Here is an 18,900-nt window from a genome sequence, read left to right on the forward strand (position 1 = left end):
CTTCTTCTTTTTTTTTTTTTTTTTTTAGGATACCAGGAGGAGCAGCCATGGGTGTTGGGAACCGAACTCTCATATTTTTGGAGGGTGAGCCATCCCTCCAGGCCAAGGCTTTTCTTCTTAACAGTTTGTTTTGCGGTCTAATTAAACCTTAATTAAGCACAAAAGTCAGGAATGTTTTCACTCTGAACTTTTCATCAAAATGAGTTCATTAGCCCTATATGTTGGTAGAGGCCTGTAACCTCAGTATTTGGGGGTTGAGGCAGGAGCTTCAGGAGTTCTACATCATCCTTACCTCAAGGCCGGAACTTGGAACAGTGTTTCAGAAAAAGAAACAAAGCAAACTTAGTTCATCCAGCAAGACAAGTGACTGCATTCAGTCTCTTAACATGTGGGATTTTGTGTGTAGTGTGTTTATGGTATTAAAAAAAACTTGAACTATATTTTATCAAATGCTTGCATAAATTTTAATGAGAACTTACCCTTTCCTTTGCCTACAATATTGCTTAATATGTTTTCTTACCAGTTAAGTATAGTTTATAATTTTAAATAATAAATTTGGGGTTCATTTACCTGTCTTGTCACCTAAAAAAAGTTGTTTAATTTTCCAAAGACATTTGGGTGTTTCTCATAACTAATTGATTCTTTCTTTTCCCAGGGAAATGAGGCGAGTTACCCTTTGGAAATGTGCTCACACTGTAAGTTGAAATAATGAGTACAGCAGCCATTTGTTTTGCTTATAAATCTACGTGTGTGTTACGTCTCTCTGATTCATACTTGTTGATTTTGTGCCAAATGTGCTCACATTTAAAATGGAGAGCACATGGATCAGATAGATGCTCATTTTGTTAGCAGAGTAGAGAATTAAAAAAAAACCTCATGATTAGTATCTACACCATATTGTAATTATTAGATTTATGCTCCCAAATCCCCATGTCCTAAGTTCACAAAGGGTTCTTTGCAGTTTCCGAGTGAATTTGTAATCATGTTGTCTTCTGTTTTGCTTTTTCTGTTTGTTGGTCGAAGGATCTGGACTCCTTTGCCTTGTGATGTTAATAGCTGTACCCAGCATCCCCCAAATCATTTGGGAGATGGAATTGCGTGAGCATGAAAACTGGTCTTTCGTGGGCTTGTACTTATCACATAGCCCTATTGGTTATCACATAGACTGGAGAGTAGATCCTTCTGTACGTTCAGGAAGGAGAAACACATGTATTAAATTTGCATTTTTACAGTTTTTCAGATTGGGATGGACTGGGGCAGGTGACTATCGAAGGGTAGCAGGTCTCTAGAGGGAAAGGGCAGCTGTCAAAGGCTCCCTCGGGTACTGTAAGTGTTGCTCTATAGGTTTGGGGGATTTTTTTTTAAATTACAATTGCATTTGACTATTTCTACATATGTGTGGGTGGGATTGGGATTATATGTGTGACATGGTGTCCTGTGGAGATCAGAGGGCAGCTTGTGGGAGTTGGTTTTTCTTCGTATCATAGTGGTCCAGAGGATCCAACTGGATATATGTTATTAAGTGTGGCAGCAAGTCCTTTTACTGCTGAGCAGTTTTTACCAGCCCCTTATTTCTTACTTATTTATAAAACAGGTTCTCACTGTGCAGCCCTATCTTATCTGTTCGTCCATCCGTCTGTCCATCTCTCCACCTACCCATCCCTACCTACCCACCTGCTTACCTACCCACCTGCTTACCTACCTCTGTCTGTCTGTCTGAACTATGGGGTAGTTCTTGCTGTGCAGCCCTACTTACCCACACATTTATTTGTTTGCTTACCAGGCTCTCACCATGGGTCCCTATTTATTTATTTATTTATGAATGATAAAGGTTCTCACAATGTAGCCCTGCTTAATTAATTATTTGTTTCTTTATGAGATAAGTTTTCACAGTATAGTTGTGTTTATTTGCTTATTTATTTGTGGGGCAGATTCTTACTTGTAGTCCTGGCTAGCCTGGAATTTTTTAATGAAGATCACACTGGACTTGAACTCAGAGAGATCTCTTTCCTTCTGTTCCTGGGGTGCTGAGACTTAAAAGCATCCACTAATCAGTGTTCTACTATTGTGAAGAGATACCATGGCCACGGCAGTTCTTACAAAAGAAAGCATTTAATTGGGGGCTTTTTTTTTTTTTAAAACAAGTTCAGAGGTTTAGCCCATTATGGAGGGGAGCGTGGTAGCATGCAGGCAGGAATGGTGCTGGAGAAGTAGTTGAGAGTTCTACATCTGAATCCGCAGGAGCAGGAAGGAGAGAGAGAGCCTCTGGGCCTGACTTCTCAAATCTCAAAACTAGCCGGGCAGTGGTGGCACACGTCTTTAATCCCAGCACTCAGGAGGCACAAGTAGGCAGATCTCTGAGTTTGAGGCCGGCCTGGTCTACAAAAGCTAGTTCCACGACAGGCTCCAAAGCTACAGAAAAACCCTGCCTCGAAAAACCAAAAAAAAAAAAAAAATCTGAAAACCGATCTCCCAGCAAGGAATAGGGGCACTCCCTGGTGGCCATGCATTCAAGTATTATGAGCCTATGGGACCATTTTTATTTAAACCAAATTCCCCCCGCCATAGGCTTGTAGCCATATCATAATTTAAAAATGTGTTCAGCTTAACTTCAAAATTCCCCATAGTTTATGTAAGTCTCAACATTGTTTAAAAATTCATAGTTCAAGTCTTCTGAAACTCAAAGTAATCTATTAACTACCTCTATGAAATAAAAATGAAAAGCAAACCACGTACTTCCAACATAAAGTGGCATAGAATGTACATTATCATTTCAAAGGGGAGGAAAGGGCACATGGTGAGGAAATACTGGACCAAAGCAAGACTGAAAACCAGCAGGACAAACTCCAGACTCGCATCTCCTCCACGTCTGATGTCAAAAAGCTCCTCAGATCTGCAACACTCTTATCCACTGGGCTGGTTCAACTCCTTGTTAGCAGCTTTCGTTGGTGGGTAGTTCATGACTTTGGGGTCTCCAACACAATCCAGGCTTCACCTTCATGCCTTTATGTTGACCTCTCTGGTATTCTGTGCAGGGGCACCCTAGCACACCCCTGGACTCAGCAGTTTTCTTCAGCGGAGGGAGATTCCACAGAACCACACAGCTGCCGGGTTCTTCTGCCTAATGGAGCAAGAACTTGGGCGCCTTGTTCAGATACGTTTTCACCAACTTTCTGTTTTCAGTGGTTTCCTTCAGGGCTTTAGCTTCCTTTAGTTACTTCTCACAAATAGGAAGCTTGGTTGGGTAGGGTCTTACGCTGAGCTCACACTCCCTTTATTCCGGTTAGTGTCAGGCTTTTCTTTAAAGTTTTTATCTCCTCGATATGTGTACTTAGCTTCCTTACCCTTCCTGATGCTCCTTTTCCTCTCAGGCTCGACATGTTGTATTTTTCCATGCGCAGCTCACTCTTGATTATAGATCTGCTTAAGAGTGACCACAAATAACCACATGGTATATTCAGTATTTGATTGTCTTGAAATCTCCACTAATGCCATTAATCCAAACTCTTCAGTTTAACCTCAGGTAGATTTTTTTGGACAAGTGCAGAAAGTGGCCACATTCTTGGCCAAAATACCACAAGAATGGTCTCTAGTCCACTAATATTCTTCCCCTCTGAAACTTCTGTAGCGGAACCTCAGTTCAAATCACCCTTGCCACTGTCTTCTGTGCTTCTCCTAGGATGGCCCGTTAAGACCAGCTTGACGTTCAACCTGCTTTCCTAATCCAGAATCCCAAAGTCCACACTCTGCCAACAAGCAGCATGGTCAGGCCTGTCAGAGCAATACCCCGCTCCTTGGTACCCACTCATACAGTGTCTTAGTCAGTGTTCTGTTGCTGTTAAGTGATGCGTGACCATGGCTATTTATATATATAAACCAAACATTTCATTGGGTCCATTATGGTGGGGGCATGCAAGCAGGCATGTTGCTGGATACGTAGCTGAGTGTTCTACATCCAGATCCACAGTCAGTTGGTGTTTCTCTGTGCCTGACTTGTCTTTCTGAAACCTCAAAGCCCATCACCCCAGGGAAACACTTTCTCAACCTGCATACCTCCTGATCCTTTTAAATTGTGTCAACTCCTGTGCCCAAGCATCCAAATCTGTAAGCCTATGGCCATTCCTAGTCAAACCACCATGTCATGCCTGACTATTTAGTCTTACTGTTGAGCATATGAGTGCATGGTGTGTGTGTGTGTGTGTGTGTGTGTGTGTGTGTGTAAGCTAGAAGACAACTCTGGATTGGAAGTTAGTTCCAGGGATTGAGCTCAGGTCTCCTCAAGGCCCTTTACCTTCTGAGCCATTTTGCCAACCCAGGTCTTAATTTTATATACATGTTGGATGGAAGCTTACTATTTGAAGGACTGGGTGTTAATTTAGACTGTAAATGGTGTACTTGAACAGTATGTTGTAAGAGTTTTGAGGACACTGAGATCACTTTTGTCTGGCCCCATGCTATTGGTGACTGCTCTGTGGAGGCTCCGCTCAGGTGGATGAGTGGCCTTTGGGACACTTGACAGTTTACCTCCACACTTGTCCCAGTTGTGATTCCCGTTAATCCTCGGGGCAAGAAATTAAACCTTAAAAAAAATTGGTATGTAGAATAACATCTTATCGTCTATTTCACTGCTGATGTAATATTTAGAAACAAAAAGCACATGGCTTATGGGCTTGGTCACACTGTTGTTTTCTCTCTTTTTTTTACAATACCATTTTTTTTAATTTTTAAGATTTATTTATTATGTACACAATGTTCTGCCTGCCTGTTTGCCTGCACTTTCAAAGAGGGCACCAGATCTCATTATAGATGGTTGTGAGCCACCATGTTGTTGCTGGGAATTGAACTGAGAACCTCTGGAAGGACAGTGCTCTCAACCTCTGAGCCATCTTTCCAGCCCAGTCATACTGTTTCTATACTGTTTATGCACCTGCTCCCCTTAATCTTCAGATTGTAATTTCTATTGTGTCTGAGCAACTTCATTCCCTCAGTTTCTCTTGGCATTGGCGGTTTCATTCATTCGTTTGTTTGTCTATTTTCATGTTTTTTATATTGTTAGCAATCCCCCTTTGTAAACACCATACCTGTCACAGTATTTTCCAGTTCTAGTAGGGTCTGTCAGTGTGGAAAAGAAGAATTTCGCTTTAAGTTATCAGCGTTGGTTAGCATGGCTCCGACCATGCTCTGGTATTTAGAAACTGTAAAGCTAGCAAGTACCTATCCGATCCCTTGGCAGCCAAAGTTCTGTGTGGCTTTGTTTCTGCCACAGATACAGTTGTGTGAAGTTTGTAAAGTAAAATGGCCCAGGACTTGTTTTTTCTCCTGTAGGATTCTGGTGTGATTTGTACTGTTGTGGCTTTGCACCGTTCTGGAGCCAGAAGCTTGACATTAAGTTTGTAGCTTCCTGATTCTTAGGGTAGGTAGGCAATGCTTGATTTGATATGCAGTTCCATAGTGCGACTTGGGAATGTTTTAAAGGTTAATGCAGTTCTTCCCTCTTTCTCCCCCACCCTCTCTGCCTCTCCTTCCCTCTTGTCTTCTATTGCTAAAAATCAGCGCCTAAACCTAGGCATGGTAAGGTGACTACAGCATTTGGAAGCTGAGGATGGAGGGTCACCATGCGTTGGAGGCCAGCCTAGAGTATGTCATGAAACTGTCTCAAGAAACAACAGAGGCCTGTGGTCTGTCAGCTGGCTCATCTGAGTTGTCTGTAGTAGAACCCTGGCTGGGTAGCACAGTAGTTTGAGGGAAGATGTTTGCAGGTTGTGCACTCTCGGGAATGGAGCAGTGACTGACCTGGGGAGGTGAGGAGTAAGGAAGCCCCACCACAGAAAAGAAACGGTGTGTGCAGTGTGCTTCCCTTGGCCTGCAAATAAAGTGCTCTCTAGGAGAAAACCCTAGTAACACCAGATAGCTGTTCCAGAAACACGAGTGTCTGGAATAAACAGTAGGGATGTGGATGGCTGAGGACTTGATGTAATGATGCCTTAGTCTTTCATGTTGACCAGGTATCCCATGAAAGGGCCTTTCTCAGGGAAGGCTGGTGTCTTTGGAATTGGATTGGAGACTGTTGGTAGGTTATGATAGCTTGAAGCTTCCAGAGTTCCAGATCATTCTGCTGGTGTCAGCAGAAGCAGTTCTGCTAGCCCTTTTGCTGGGGCTAGTTCTGCCTTTCTTTTATCCTCTTTCCTTCCAGTGAATTGTTTCTTAGGTTTTGTGCTGTTAAAATCACTCTTCTGGGTTTGAATTTGTTTGAACCCGTGTGTTGTTGTTGTTTTGTTTGTTTCGGTTTTGTTTGCAGATTTGTGGAGCCAGTCTGTACTTTTGTTTTGCAGTCTAGCCCAGCCTAGCTGGCAGCTGTGAGATTGTACTTGAATTTAAGTTCCTTTGCTTCAGCCTTTGCCTCGTAGACATGTTCCACATCTACCTTAGAAATTGCTGGTTTACTTTTTTGTGACAGGTTTTCATGTGTATATCAGGCTGGCCTTGAACTTTCTCTAAAACTAAAGTTGACCTTCTGGATATTGGAATTATGCGCAGCTGCCAGTATGTCCAGTTGATGAGGTGTTTGTTGTGTCTAACTTTGTTCCTTTGACTTTACCTGATTAAGTATCTAAAGAATTTTAATCTAGAAGCTTTGAAAGCCCAAATGAGTTAGTTTTGCCTTCTAAATTTATGGTACATATCTAAAATCTAGCCATTTTATTTTTAATTATGTTTATGCCTAGGTCTCTGTGTGCGTCAGAGGAGGATTCCCCAAATCTGGAATTTGAAGCAGTTGTTAGGTCCCTGGATGAGGGTACTGGAACCTGAAGTCAGGTTCTCTGCAAGAGCAGAGAGTGCTCTGAACCATCTCCCAGTCTGTAGTCTAGGCTCTTAAACCACCGAGGTTTCATGCTCAAAAAAATAGACAGCTGAAATGTGTGTGACTTTCCATATTTTAATATATTGCTTAAGTCTTTCATATATTGGTAATAACTTTCTTTGCTTTGTTGGTTTGGTAGTTGATCTGTTTTGTTCAGACTGTAAATATTACACTGCTGGTCTGTAAGAAAGCTTGTTTTTATTGACATTATACTCACTGTGAGTACTTAGTGGCGTTTGCACAAAGCCATGTATTCCAGTGTGTAATGAGCTGTAATCATATCCCCCTATATTTGTTCCCGTGTGTAATGTGCTGTAATCTCATTCCCCTGTTTTTCCCTCAGACAGTCTTGCTTCTCGTTTCATGTCATCTCTATGAATTCAAAACCAAGGAAACATGGCGTGTTTCTCTTCATGAGTTTCAGTTAGGAATCTCCAGTCTATTTTCCTGGAGTTGACAGCTCCACTCTTTCCTTAGAGTCCCTATGAAAGGATGGTATAGCTAGGAGTCATTGCTCTCCTTCCATATGTGTTCCAGGGACAGAACTCAGGTTTTTGGTCCATGTCCTTACCTGCCAAGCCATCTTGCTAGCCTCCAAATTTATTTTTATTTCACAGTCAGAAAGGGAATTCCCAGGTCTTATTTTTTTAATGTTGTCCTCTACATTTTATTGGCAAAATACATGTGTTATTTAGTATTTTTATAGCTCTGACTAACTACCATGAAGATTTCTTAATACTTTAAAAAAGAAAAACATACAGTTTCTTAGGTTGTGAATTCCTCCTTATTTGTAATAATCTTCTATATGTCCTACTTTTGAGCATGCATCCTTTTTTGGTATGTCGTTAAGTGTTTAGCTAGTTCCAGTATCCAGTGCCTCCAGAAAGATCTCTTGGTGTCGCACTGGGACAGTTTTGGTTGCCATTGGAGACTAGATTGCTTTGGCACACTTGCTAAAGAGCCAACCCAAAAGCTTTAGATATTCCTAACAAGATAATAGCGTAAAAGTTGCTTGGTGTAGGCAGAAGTCTGAGCATGCCTACGACTTCCCAGAGCTCTCCACACTCCTCTGTAGTGCATCCCTCACCTGACTCCTATCAGAGTGTGTGGAATAGAGTGCTTCTGGCCCATGGCACGGGGTACCACGACAGGCCATTGGTCATCAAGGATAGGTTACGCTGCAGCTATAACAGATTGACCATCGCGTCTACGAATTTGTTGTATCTTAATATTAGTAATATCAGTAGCAACAGATGTTCAGTAGGTTGGATCCCGTTAATAACTCCCCACCCCTTCTTTCTCTAAATGTAGGAAGGAATTTTGTTGTTTTCGCTATAGTGGTTTGGGATCTAAAGTAGAGGCATTCCCCCAAATGGAGTATTTTTAGAAGACTTAAAATAAGTGCCTGCCGTCATGAAATTTCTTTAAAATGTATCAGGACAGCTTGCTTACTCTCCAACTCCCTCCACATTGTCTAATATATCTTACTCCCAACTTAGCATCTTCCCTTTAAAACTGATGTCTTTAACCTATGAAATTCAGCTAAGGCTGCCTGTATGTACGTGGGTAGGCTCATTGCTGGGGCCTGGAGCACCTGCCAGTACCAGCCAGCAACAGCTTCACCTAGGGTGGGGGCCTCAGGAGTTCGCCCTCCCCCATGCTGGAACTTTTAACTTGTTTGATCTTGAAATTGGAATTTTTCAAAATCCAATTTATCTTGGATCGTGAGAGAATCTTTTTGAGAGTTCCTTTGAGAACTTTGAGTCGTGGACATTTGGCTCCTGTAAGAGGAGGCCTTGCTTAGCAGCCATTACGGAAGCGTGGGTAACTAGGACAGCCTGCTGTGGTCCCTCTAAAGCCAGCAGTAGGGTTATTCCTATCATTTAAGTAAACACACTCTTCAATAAGTTTGCATATACATAACCATAAAGGGGTAAGTAGAAGTGCAGCCAGGAGGGTTTTGAGTTTTGTTGATAGAGCTGAAAGTCGGTAAACACAGTTCGGAAGTCATCTGAAGGTGCCCACATAGGGAATTACACATATCTGGGGTGAGATATGGGATGACAAGTGTATCCCCTGGAGGTTTGTGTGGGTGCTCATGAGTTTGTACATGTTATATGTTATGTGTTCGTAAGTGTGGAAGTCCAAGGAAACTCTGCAAGAATAAGTTCTCAACCATGTGGGTTCAGGAATCAAACTTAGGCGTGGCTGTAAGCACCCCACCACTGAGCCATCTTGCCAACCCAAAGCTGCAGTTGTATAACACAGGAGGTGGCTGCGAGTGCTGGATGGGTCCTTGTCAGTGAAGCCGAGGACGCCTTGGTGTGATGGCTTTCCTAGCTGACGTCATCTCCTGGTTCAAGCTCTCTTATTTCTTTATTTCCCAGGAGTTTCCATAGAAAAACTGGAACCAAGACTTAAAGTCTGCATTTACTAGAGATGCCTAGATTCATGGGACACCTATTTATTTATTTATTCATTTAATTTATTTTTAATTTTTGAGGGGCAGTGTCTCACTATGTAAACTCAGCTAGCCTGAAACTATGAGGACCAGACTGGCCTCAGACTCACCGAACTCTCCCAGCCTTTGCTCCCAGGTGTACCATCATTCCTGGCACCTGTTAATTAATGAGGAAAGAATTGTCCGTTTTGAAAGTTGATTTCATACTGGGCTATTTATTCATTTAGCCCCTAATCAAGAGAATTGAAGATGATAAGCACAATGAAAATTTTCTGTAATAGAACCAATTTTGCAAATAATTTGAGTATTTGCCCAATAACATTATTCAGTGGTTACTATGTAATTAGCAGGAATGCACTAATAGGATTTTCTTCCTCTAAAGTGGCAACTTTCCATTTGCAGCAACCCAAGAGAAGGTTTCAAGGGGAAAATAGAACATATTAACATACGTATTTTAGCTGGAGAAACATAGAATAAAAACTAATCATTGAGGTTCTTAAGAACATCGAGTAAAGAGGCAGAGCTGCAAACACAGAAGGGTTGTACAAAGGGAAGCTAGACAAAACCGAAACTCTAAGGACAAAGTATGTTACAAGTCGGTTTGGGAACAGTAAAACTGGAAGATACAGTGTGACAGTTTGCTAACTAAGGGCTCTTAAACCTTGTCAGGTAAGCATTGGGTGCTGTTTTATAGCTTTAATCCCAGCGTTTTGGAGGTAGAGGCAGATGGATCTCTTGAAGTAAATGCCAGCTAAGGCTATATAATGAGAACCTGTCTCACATAAAATAAGAAGACCATGACAGTTTGTTTATGCTGGAGAGATGGTTGAGCAGTTAAGAGCACATATTGTTCTTTGGAAGGACTGGAGTTGATTCCCACCATCCAAACCAGGTGGGTCCCAACTGCCTTTAACTCAGATCTAGGGCTCTCTTACCTCTGACCTCCCACGGAATGTATGCAGGCATCACACTTGAACAGGTGGAAGGAAAGGAGGGGAGAGAGATATATGTCAAGATGCTACAGTTTTTAATTTGCGTCCTTTGACCCTGAACAAAGTTGTTAATATTCTAAAGGAAGAGCAACAATAATTGCTTCCAAGAAACACAGTAGATCAAGAAAAAAGGAGGCCATGTCAGAAACAGTACAATATATGTGGAGCTCTGAATATGTTGGAACCTTAAGGGATGGAGAAGTTCCCTTTAAAGTCTGGAGAGTAATGTCAGAGTGAGGGGAGAAGAAAGAAGAGAGACAAACTGAGATGCAAAAGAGTGGGCGTCTCAGAGCATGGAGGAGCCAGATCCTGGTTAGGACCATAAATGGGGGTTGTTGCTGCAGGGAGGTGTAGCCTGATCTCTGGCTGTGGGATTTTAAGTGACTACTGTCTTTTAGGGGCAGGCCCATGTTCTAGCAAAAGTGAAATCAAGATCGCCTGTTTGTTATGTATTACTTTGCCCAGCCAAAACTTTGTGTTCTGTCTTAAATAAACCCTATTGCTGTTACCATAAGTTTGTATTTTTTTCTTTAATCCCAAGTTAGTTTGATAATTAGCTTTTGTATCTGTACTTTGGTTAGGATGGGCTTGGAAGACCCAGTTTCTTAGAAGCAGAAGGGGTGAGGAAAAAAACAAGAGCAAGTAGGCAGAGGCAAAGGCTGTATTGTAGTCTCCCACATACATACACAAATATATCAAATCATCCATGGAGGCTGACAGCCAGACCAGTAGATAAATGGGATTGATTATCTAAGGTGAAATCAGCAGCGTTAGGAAAATAAACTATCAAGAAACTAAAAACACATAGCACAATCATCATATTAAAGTTGGCATGTTCTGAAAACAAGGTAAAAAAAAAAAACCCACAACTTAACCTGAATAAGATCAGAAGGCGACATGTCGTGTGCCCATAGACTGCTATTTTTCTTGTTTCAGGGGCTGATGAGTAGAAAGGGAAATGTCCTTGCAAGTGAACTTTTCTTCTAACAAATAAAGCCAGAGAACCCTGAAGTTCCTTAGCAGATCTCTAAGTCCAGCTCTAATTGAGGACATGTGCAGCAGGGCTTTTGTCCAGAGAACAGATTGTATCTACTCTCCTCTCCCCTTAGGCTCAGGGGTAGAGGATGTAACAGTGTCTTCCTTTGATGCAGAATGAGGGGAGGAGAGCGTAAGGAGGCAAAGCCAGAGAAGAGAGGCGAGGGGCTGAGCAGGCTGGGGCCCTCAGAACTCGCCTTCAGTTCTACGATGTCTCTAAGATTGGCTTCCTGCGCCTTAATAGTTCTTTTGCTCCTCGAGTTTGGTAGTTTGCTAAACACTTGAATTTCTCTTAAACTAGTAATTTCTTCATTTCTTGGGTTGCTTTTAAATTTCTATTAGGCTGGCTATTTTTAATCTTTTGATTGCCTATAATTGGAACTTGGAGTATGTAAAAAACAAGTGAGTAGACCATTCCGGAATATCAGTATTCTCCATTTCCCCAAGTACTCGCAGCTCTCCAGGTAGAATGCTAACTGGAAACTGTGAAGTCAGCTGCTAATTAGCCCTTCCCCAGCAAATGCTTCCTTTCCTGAAGTTCTATTTCCCATTTTAGTCTTTTGTCCCCCTTCTTTCCTAAAACTGTTTATGTGATCTGATGGGATTTTTTTGGATTATATTTCTGTGCAGCTAACTAGAGTGGCTTGCTCTCACCCTGAGGTACTTAGTTCCTCCCATGGAACTAATAACTAGGAATAATCTCACAGGAGTTTGGGGTGTCATGAGGCAGCCCAATATTTAAAAGATTACCCTTAAGTCTGTCTTCTTGCACACATGGAAGTTTTTTCCCAATTTAGGCAGGAAGTATGCCACCTGAGGGCTTCCCTTTGAGGCCATTGAAGGTCCTAGGAAGGTCCCCTTAACACCTGCACCCTATAGGACTGGGAAGTTCATAAGCCTCTTCAGTGTTTCTAGGATTAGTTGCTCAGAGAATTTCTATACTAAAAGTAGCCAGGTGACAGAAGAGGCAGAAGCAAATGCTAAGCCAGAAGAGTGGTGGAGGAAAGATGGCAGACAAAGGCTGTGCCTGCCACTCTGCAGTGAGGGTCATCTAACGACCTGTTTTAGAACATACCAGACTGCTGACCAAAGAGGAGATCCAGGCCCCAGAAGGAACTTCTCATGTGCCTGGGAAGGCAGCGCAGATCGCGGGGTGCATGGTCCTAGGTGCTGACAGGTAAACAGTGGTGTGAAGATGCTCCCGTGAGTCACGTGGGATGGCAGAAACAGCGAATCCCATCCTGGACTCCAGTGGGAAGGCAGTCTTCTCTACACAAATAAAAGTGACTGTATGTCGGGAACAGACAGTCGGGTTATCTGAATAACGCGTCACCATTAAATTCCTTCTTGATAGCTGCAGAATGAATGGAAGTCATAAAACTAATGTATTTAAGCAAATCTGTTGACGAGGATCTGTGATGAATAGGTTACCTTGAAGCCGAGAAATCTTTGCTGTAGGTTCAGATGCTCCTGGTTAACATTCTTAGCTTTTGGGTCGCTGGAAGACCATGGTCTGCTAAGTTAATATACACCAGTAGGGTGTTAGCTCAGGTACAGGGATCAAAGGTTACAGTTACCAAGGAAACCAAGGTCTAAGATAATTTAGACTGGATTTGGAACATACTAAAAGTACATAATCATGAAATTTTGATCACTTTTAAAACTCTTCAGCCTAGGTGTGACGTTACGGTTCACTTGGGTTCACACAGTTCAGTTTGATAGGTAAGCTGTAAAGAGAAGGTAATCTGCACCTGGGAGGCCTCTGCCAAGCAGATCCTCTGAACTCAAGGGCAGCGCAGTCTGCACAGCGACTTCAGGCCAGCCAAGGCTACATAGTGAGGCCTTCCCTCAGGAAAATAACCTGTTTTGAAAGGAGAGAATCTTTTTATAGCTGTCCTTCTAAAAAGTGGAAAAACCACATGTTACAGTTTGGTGAAAGACTGAAGTTTTTTTTTTTTTTAAGGAGAAATGGAATCTTTGGTAAAAGGTAGTAGGGTCAGGTGTGGGAACGTATGCTTCAGTGCTTACGCAAAGCACTGCTGACTGCTGACCGCTAAAGCCTGAATGGCGGCACAGGATGAGTTTGAGCTGTTTTAGCGCTGTCTCCATGGGTGGTAGATTGGTAAAAAACTGGCATTTCCATAGTTAAATCCTATCTGATATGTTACCGTGATTGCAGCAGGTCTTACTCACTGCAGGCAGTGCGTGAAGAGAACTATGCTTCCTTTTCTGAACTTTGTGTTTTCTGATCTTGACTTCAAACACCTTTTTCTTTTTTTGGCCTCCACCCCTAAACACTGTTTTTGGCTTTGCCTTCCATGTCAGCTTTATACCAGGTAATCAGGGGCAGATGCTACACTTTTGAGACGAGAATTTTGGTCTTCTAAGATGAGTGATACATACATATATATATGTGTGTGTGTATATATATATATGTATATATACACACGTATATATGTAACCACATACATGTGACATAAATACCCCCCCAATACTCTGAAGAACGCTGCACAGTACAGTAAGGTGTAACTACCAGCTGCCATGGTGGATACCGTGTTCTGTAGTGTGCTCTGTTACAGGGGCCTTTGGCATAATTTACCAAATTATAGGACATGTTCCACGTTTTATCACAAAAGCAGCTTGGAGAGTTAGGTTTCACCCAGCTGTCAGTATGAGACAAGGCTAGTCTGTGATGTGGTCTTCTGTGCATTCCTGTGAGTGTAAGTCTTAGAGGATCTGTACTGGGGAAATCTCCACTAATACATAGAGGTCCATATTTTACTGACATTACTTCTTCACCTTTTTTGAATTATGGGAGACATCAGTGCCATCCTGTGACTCTGGTCTTTAATATCATAGATATTTTTTTTTTGCTGTATCCATTTTAATATGTTTTTATATTTTAAGTGTACCCTTTAGTTTTAAGTTCCTATGATGAGTATCATGTGTGTATGTCATAAACAGAGATATTTAGAAGGTACTTTGACACCGGATTTTCTTTTCTAAATTTTATGTGTATGTATGTTTTGGCTACATGTATGTCTGTGCACCACCTAAGTTCCTGGTGCCCTCAGAGACCAGCACAGGGCATCAGACTCCCTAGAACTGTAGTTACAGATGGTTGTGAACTACTATGTGGGTGCTGGTAGGTAGTTGAACGTGGGTCCTCTGGAATTGCTAGCAGGCAGCTCTCTTAAGTCCTTGGCCATCTCTGTACCCTCTGCTTTTCTTTAGAAGTACTGAAAAGCGAATTTTGAGGAGAGAAGTAAAAGGTGTGTTATAGTTGCTCATACCTGGAAGAATGTTGAAAAACCTGAAAGAATGTTCAAGAAACCCACATAAAGTCCCCAAATATTTTGCTGAGTAAAATGGGTGGGAAAGGTTGGGATTTTTAATCATGGGGTATTAGACATAAGTTATACTTTAAAAATGAAAATAAAGGAGCAGAAACTGATTCAGTGTGTATCACAGACCTCCATGGTCAGCTTGGTAAAGCATTGTCACTCTGGGATAGCTGGCTGCCTAGCAACCATAGGCCATGGCAGGAACAAATAGAAATGTAACCAAGCAAAAATATTTGTTGTATTTACTTAGAAGCAATTTGTGGTTTCTTAGATCAAATTGGAAGTTAAAATCTTGCTACTTTTTGGTTTGCTTTTAGTTGATGCTGATGAAATTAAAAGGCTAGGAAAGAGATTCAAGAAGCTTGATTTGGACAATTCCGGTTCTTTGAGTGTGGAAGAATTCATGTCTCTGCCAGAGTTACAACAGAACCCTTTAGTGCAGCGGGTAATAGACATCTTCGACACAGACGGAAATGGAGAGGTGGACTTCAAAGGTAATGAAGGGCATTTTGTTTTTAAAGTTAGTCTTAGCACACTCTAAACAAGAATGAAACTAGTTTTTTTTAAGTGTCTATTTTTGGTGATTTTATAATTAAAGTTTATGCTAAAACTTGAAAATTTGTTATGTAGATTTAATTATCCTTTTTGCTTCATAAATTGTCGATGTGTGTCTTTAAGAGTATAGTCTACCACAAAAAGGGGCATTTAATATTTCCTGTTTTAAGAAAAATCATTCTCATTCAAGGACAGCTTAACAGTATTAAAAACTATATTTTTTCCTTTTTCTTACCTTTTCTAAAGTTTCATTTTAATGAGACCTGTACTGGTCAATTTTGGTAGCCCATGTGTCCTTCATTTCAGCTCGACATCGAGGAATCTTTTATGCAAATATTGATCAACTGATGTACCATTGTACATTTGATCTTAAGCTTTTAAAAATACACATTTAGCTAGAATTGTCAATGTTCTTGTTTTGTTTTTTAAGAATTATTGTTTACCAGATTGTAAGTAAATAATTTTTCTAGAAATTTCTAACAGTATTTTTTTACATGTTTTGGAATGGAAACATATGTAGTGATGTTTTGTTTGTAATCTAAAAAAATAAAGCTTGTGTGAAGATTAGAGAAGCAGAACAGCCAGCTACTAGCTCTTACCTCTATCTACCTCAGACTGAAAGGGCAGTCTTGTCTCCATGAATCCTCAGACTGAATGCTCTCTCTGTGAAGCCGCAGACTGCATCCTCAGACTGCCCTGAGCTCCTGTCTCCTCTCAGCTGTAGTCCTTTCTCCACCTCCCTAGTGCGGGAATAGACTGTGATCCCAAGTGCTGGCATTGTTTTTTGTGTGAGCTCTGTTTCTCTTTAAGTAGACAGATTCAATCTTGTGTAGCCCAGGGTGTCCTTGAACTCATAGAGATCCCTCTGCCCCTGTCGCCCAAGTGCTGGGATTAAAGTGTGTGCCACCATTGCCTGGCCTCTGTGGCTACCTAGTGGCTTAGCTCTGTACTTCCCTCTTCAGGCAAGCTTTGTTACATTATAAACAAAGTATAGCTACAAACCTAAATGGTTTTTTGTTTTGCTAAAATAATGTACAGTCTTTTTCTTGTCATAGTATAAAGAAAACTGGTTAAATAAATATCCTTAAAGGGTGTTTTTGAATGTTAATGGCTTTACAGGCCTTAACATATAACTCAAAATGATTAATCTTGAGAACTCAAATAAAATTAAAAGTTTAAATTAAAAAAAAAGGAACCTTGTGTTTGGAAGCTTTAAAATTGACATACTGATTTTTCAGCGCTACTGTTTTGGTTTGGTTTGGTTTTTCAAGACAGGATTTCTCTGTTCACTACTTTTAGTGTTTTGCAAAAGAAATAACCCTTTGAATGTTGCTTTTCTTTATAAAAATTTAAAGTTGTGATTTGTAAACATTTTCAACTTTTCTTTAGAATTCATTGAAGGGGTCTCTCAGTTCAGTGTGAAAGGCGACAAGGAGCAGAAGCTGAGGTGTGAGTATTCCCCCTTAAATACCATTGCGTGCTGAGGTGTGAGTATTCCCCCTTAAATACCATTGCGTGCTGCGTCTCAGACCTCAGGAAAGCACTCACTGTGTTTGCAGCTAGTAGTATATTTGAATTTACGCTGTTTGTAGCGGTGTAGCTGGAAAGCAGATGTTTCTGAGAACAGGCACACCGCGTGCTGTAAGTCGTACTGGTTCTTGTGCCTGGGTAGTCTACACTCCATAGCTCAACTTCTAATCAGTTAATGTTGAGTCAAACTGTGTATGTAGCTTCTATAATTTAAAAGGTGCCATCTTCATAGTAAACTCTAGATAGTTGGTAATACAGCTTTTCATTTATAGTATTTGTATCTGCCTTATAATTGCGTTGATTTGCCTGTTTCTTGTTTGTTTTTAGTTGCTTTCCGTATCTATGACATGGATAAAGAAGGCTATATTTCCAATGGGGAACTCTTCCAGGTGTTGAAGATGATGGTGGGGAATAACCTGAAAGATACACAGTTACAGCAGATTGTAGACAAGACCATCATAAATGCAGATAAGGACGGAGACGGGCGAATATCCTTTGAGGAGTTCTGTGCTGTAAGTGCGAAGGCTGACTCTTCCGTTAGCGTGTTCTAAAACCTTTTAAGGACCATTGACTAGACAATTGCATAAGCATTGATTTGATATGAAATTCTGTTTCACCCAGTTGCCTCACATTCAAATTTTGGAATATGTTTTAACTGCTGGTAATTAAGAGATACTATTCTCAAGAAATAGTATACATAAGCAGTCTGATAAAACGCTGCAGGAATGATAGCGATATGATTGGGGATGGGTGTGCGTGGGTGTATGTGGAGGCTGGAAGTGAACTCTTCTGCACTGATCCTGAAGCTCACTATTTCTGCTAGACCAGCTGGCCAGCAGGCCCCGGGGTCTCCTGTCTGTCTCAGCACTGCTGACAGTGGACCTCAGCATTTGGGAGGCAGAGGCAGGTGGATCTCTGCGAGTTTAAGGCCAGCATGATTTACGGAGGGAGTTTCAGAACAGCCCGGGCTACTAAGATAAACAATGTCTCGCTCCCCCCCCCAAAAAAACAAAGAAAAAAACCAACAAATACATGCTACCACACCCAGCTTTTTATGTGGGTTCTAACACAGAGCCTTACGCTTGCAACATAGCCGTCTCTCTATGGTACTAGTAACTTATTTGCTGATAGGCCATCGAAATTATAAGTGGGATATATTTTTAAGATTTGTTTAAAACTCACCCATTGAGCTGAGAATAAGGCTTAGTTGGAGAGCACTTGCCTGCCACCATGCATGCAGCATTGGGCCAGTGCCCACTCATTACTGCAAGTAGCAACAAAAAGCATGTCTGAAAATGCTTTGATGGGACTGGAGAGATGGATCAGAGGTTGAGAGTGCTGGCTGCTCTTACAGAGGACCCAGGTATAATACCCAGCACCCACGTGACAGCTCACTTCTGTCCATAACTCCAGTTCCAGAGTGTCTAATACTCTCACACAAACGTGCATGCAGACAAAATACCAATGAACATTAGAAAAAAAAAACAATAAATTATTTGGAGAAAAAGATGTTTCAGTGTAAAACAGCCTTGTGTTCATGAATTTTAGCTGACAACACCAGAAACTGAGTCCCAAGGACCCGAGAAAAGGGGCAAGAGCCCTGCCGTCCTAACCTTAGATGCTCTGCAGTTGGCCTAGTGGTTTGTGCCTTCCTCTCTCAAGCTATCAGTGAACGGGTTCTTCTGTTCCGTCAGTGTCCAGTGGAGTCTCGCAGGTACTGGGAGTTCTAGGAGACTTAGCACGAGGTAGCACCTTCCCTCACTTAGGTGCTCCTAGCCTTCCTGCAGCTGGTCTTCAGTACCACAGTCCTTAGCTCAGAGCACGCTCAATTGCAAGCTAAAGGCAGAATATAGACACTTCTAGATGAGAGGCAAAGAAATACATTGAGAGTTTTGTCAGTCATTGGTAGATACTTACCTAGGAAGGTTTCCCAGTCCTGGTTTACATTTAGACCCCACAAGAAGTGGGTAAAAAGTGCTGGCCTGCAAGCTTGCTGATCTGATCTCTTGGTGACCTACTTGGTGGGAGGGGAGAACCAAGCCTCTTGAGTTGTTCTTTGACCTTTCTAGAGCGGGGGTCACTCATACAGATAGAGACAAATGGAAATTATGCAACAAGTGG

General features: G+C 41.6%; 1 protein-coding gene across 1 annotated transcript in view; it reads left to right on the forward strand.

The window, feature by feature from the left end:
* The window catches only part of Ppp3r1 (protein phosphatase 3 regulatory subunit B, alpha), a 47,415-nt gene that overhangs the window by 24,230 nt on the left and 4,285 nt on the right, over positions 1-18,900 (forward strand). Inside the window, exons 2-5 of the mRNA XM_050141037.1 lie at positions 656-695; positions 15,012-15,188; positions 16,639-16,698; positions 17,107-17,291. Of these exons, the coding sequence (XP_049996994.1) occupies positions 656-695; positions 15,012-15,188; positions 16,639-16,698; positions 17,107-17,291 (462 nt within the window). The remainder of the gene's footprint in view (positions 1-655; positions 696-15,011; positions 15,189-16,638; positions 16,699-17,106; positions 17,292-18,900) is intronic.

The sequence above is a fragment of the Alexandromys fortis genome, unplaced genomic scaffold (genome assembly GCF_014885135.2).
Source record: "Alexandromys fortis isolate MF-2015 unplaced genomic scaffold, M_Fortis_MF-2015_v1.1 scaffold_7, whole genome shotgun sequence".
NCBI lineage: Eukaryota > Metazoa > Chordata > Mammalia > Rodentia > Cricetidae > Alexandromys > Alexandromys fortis.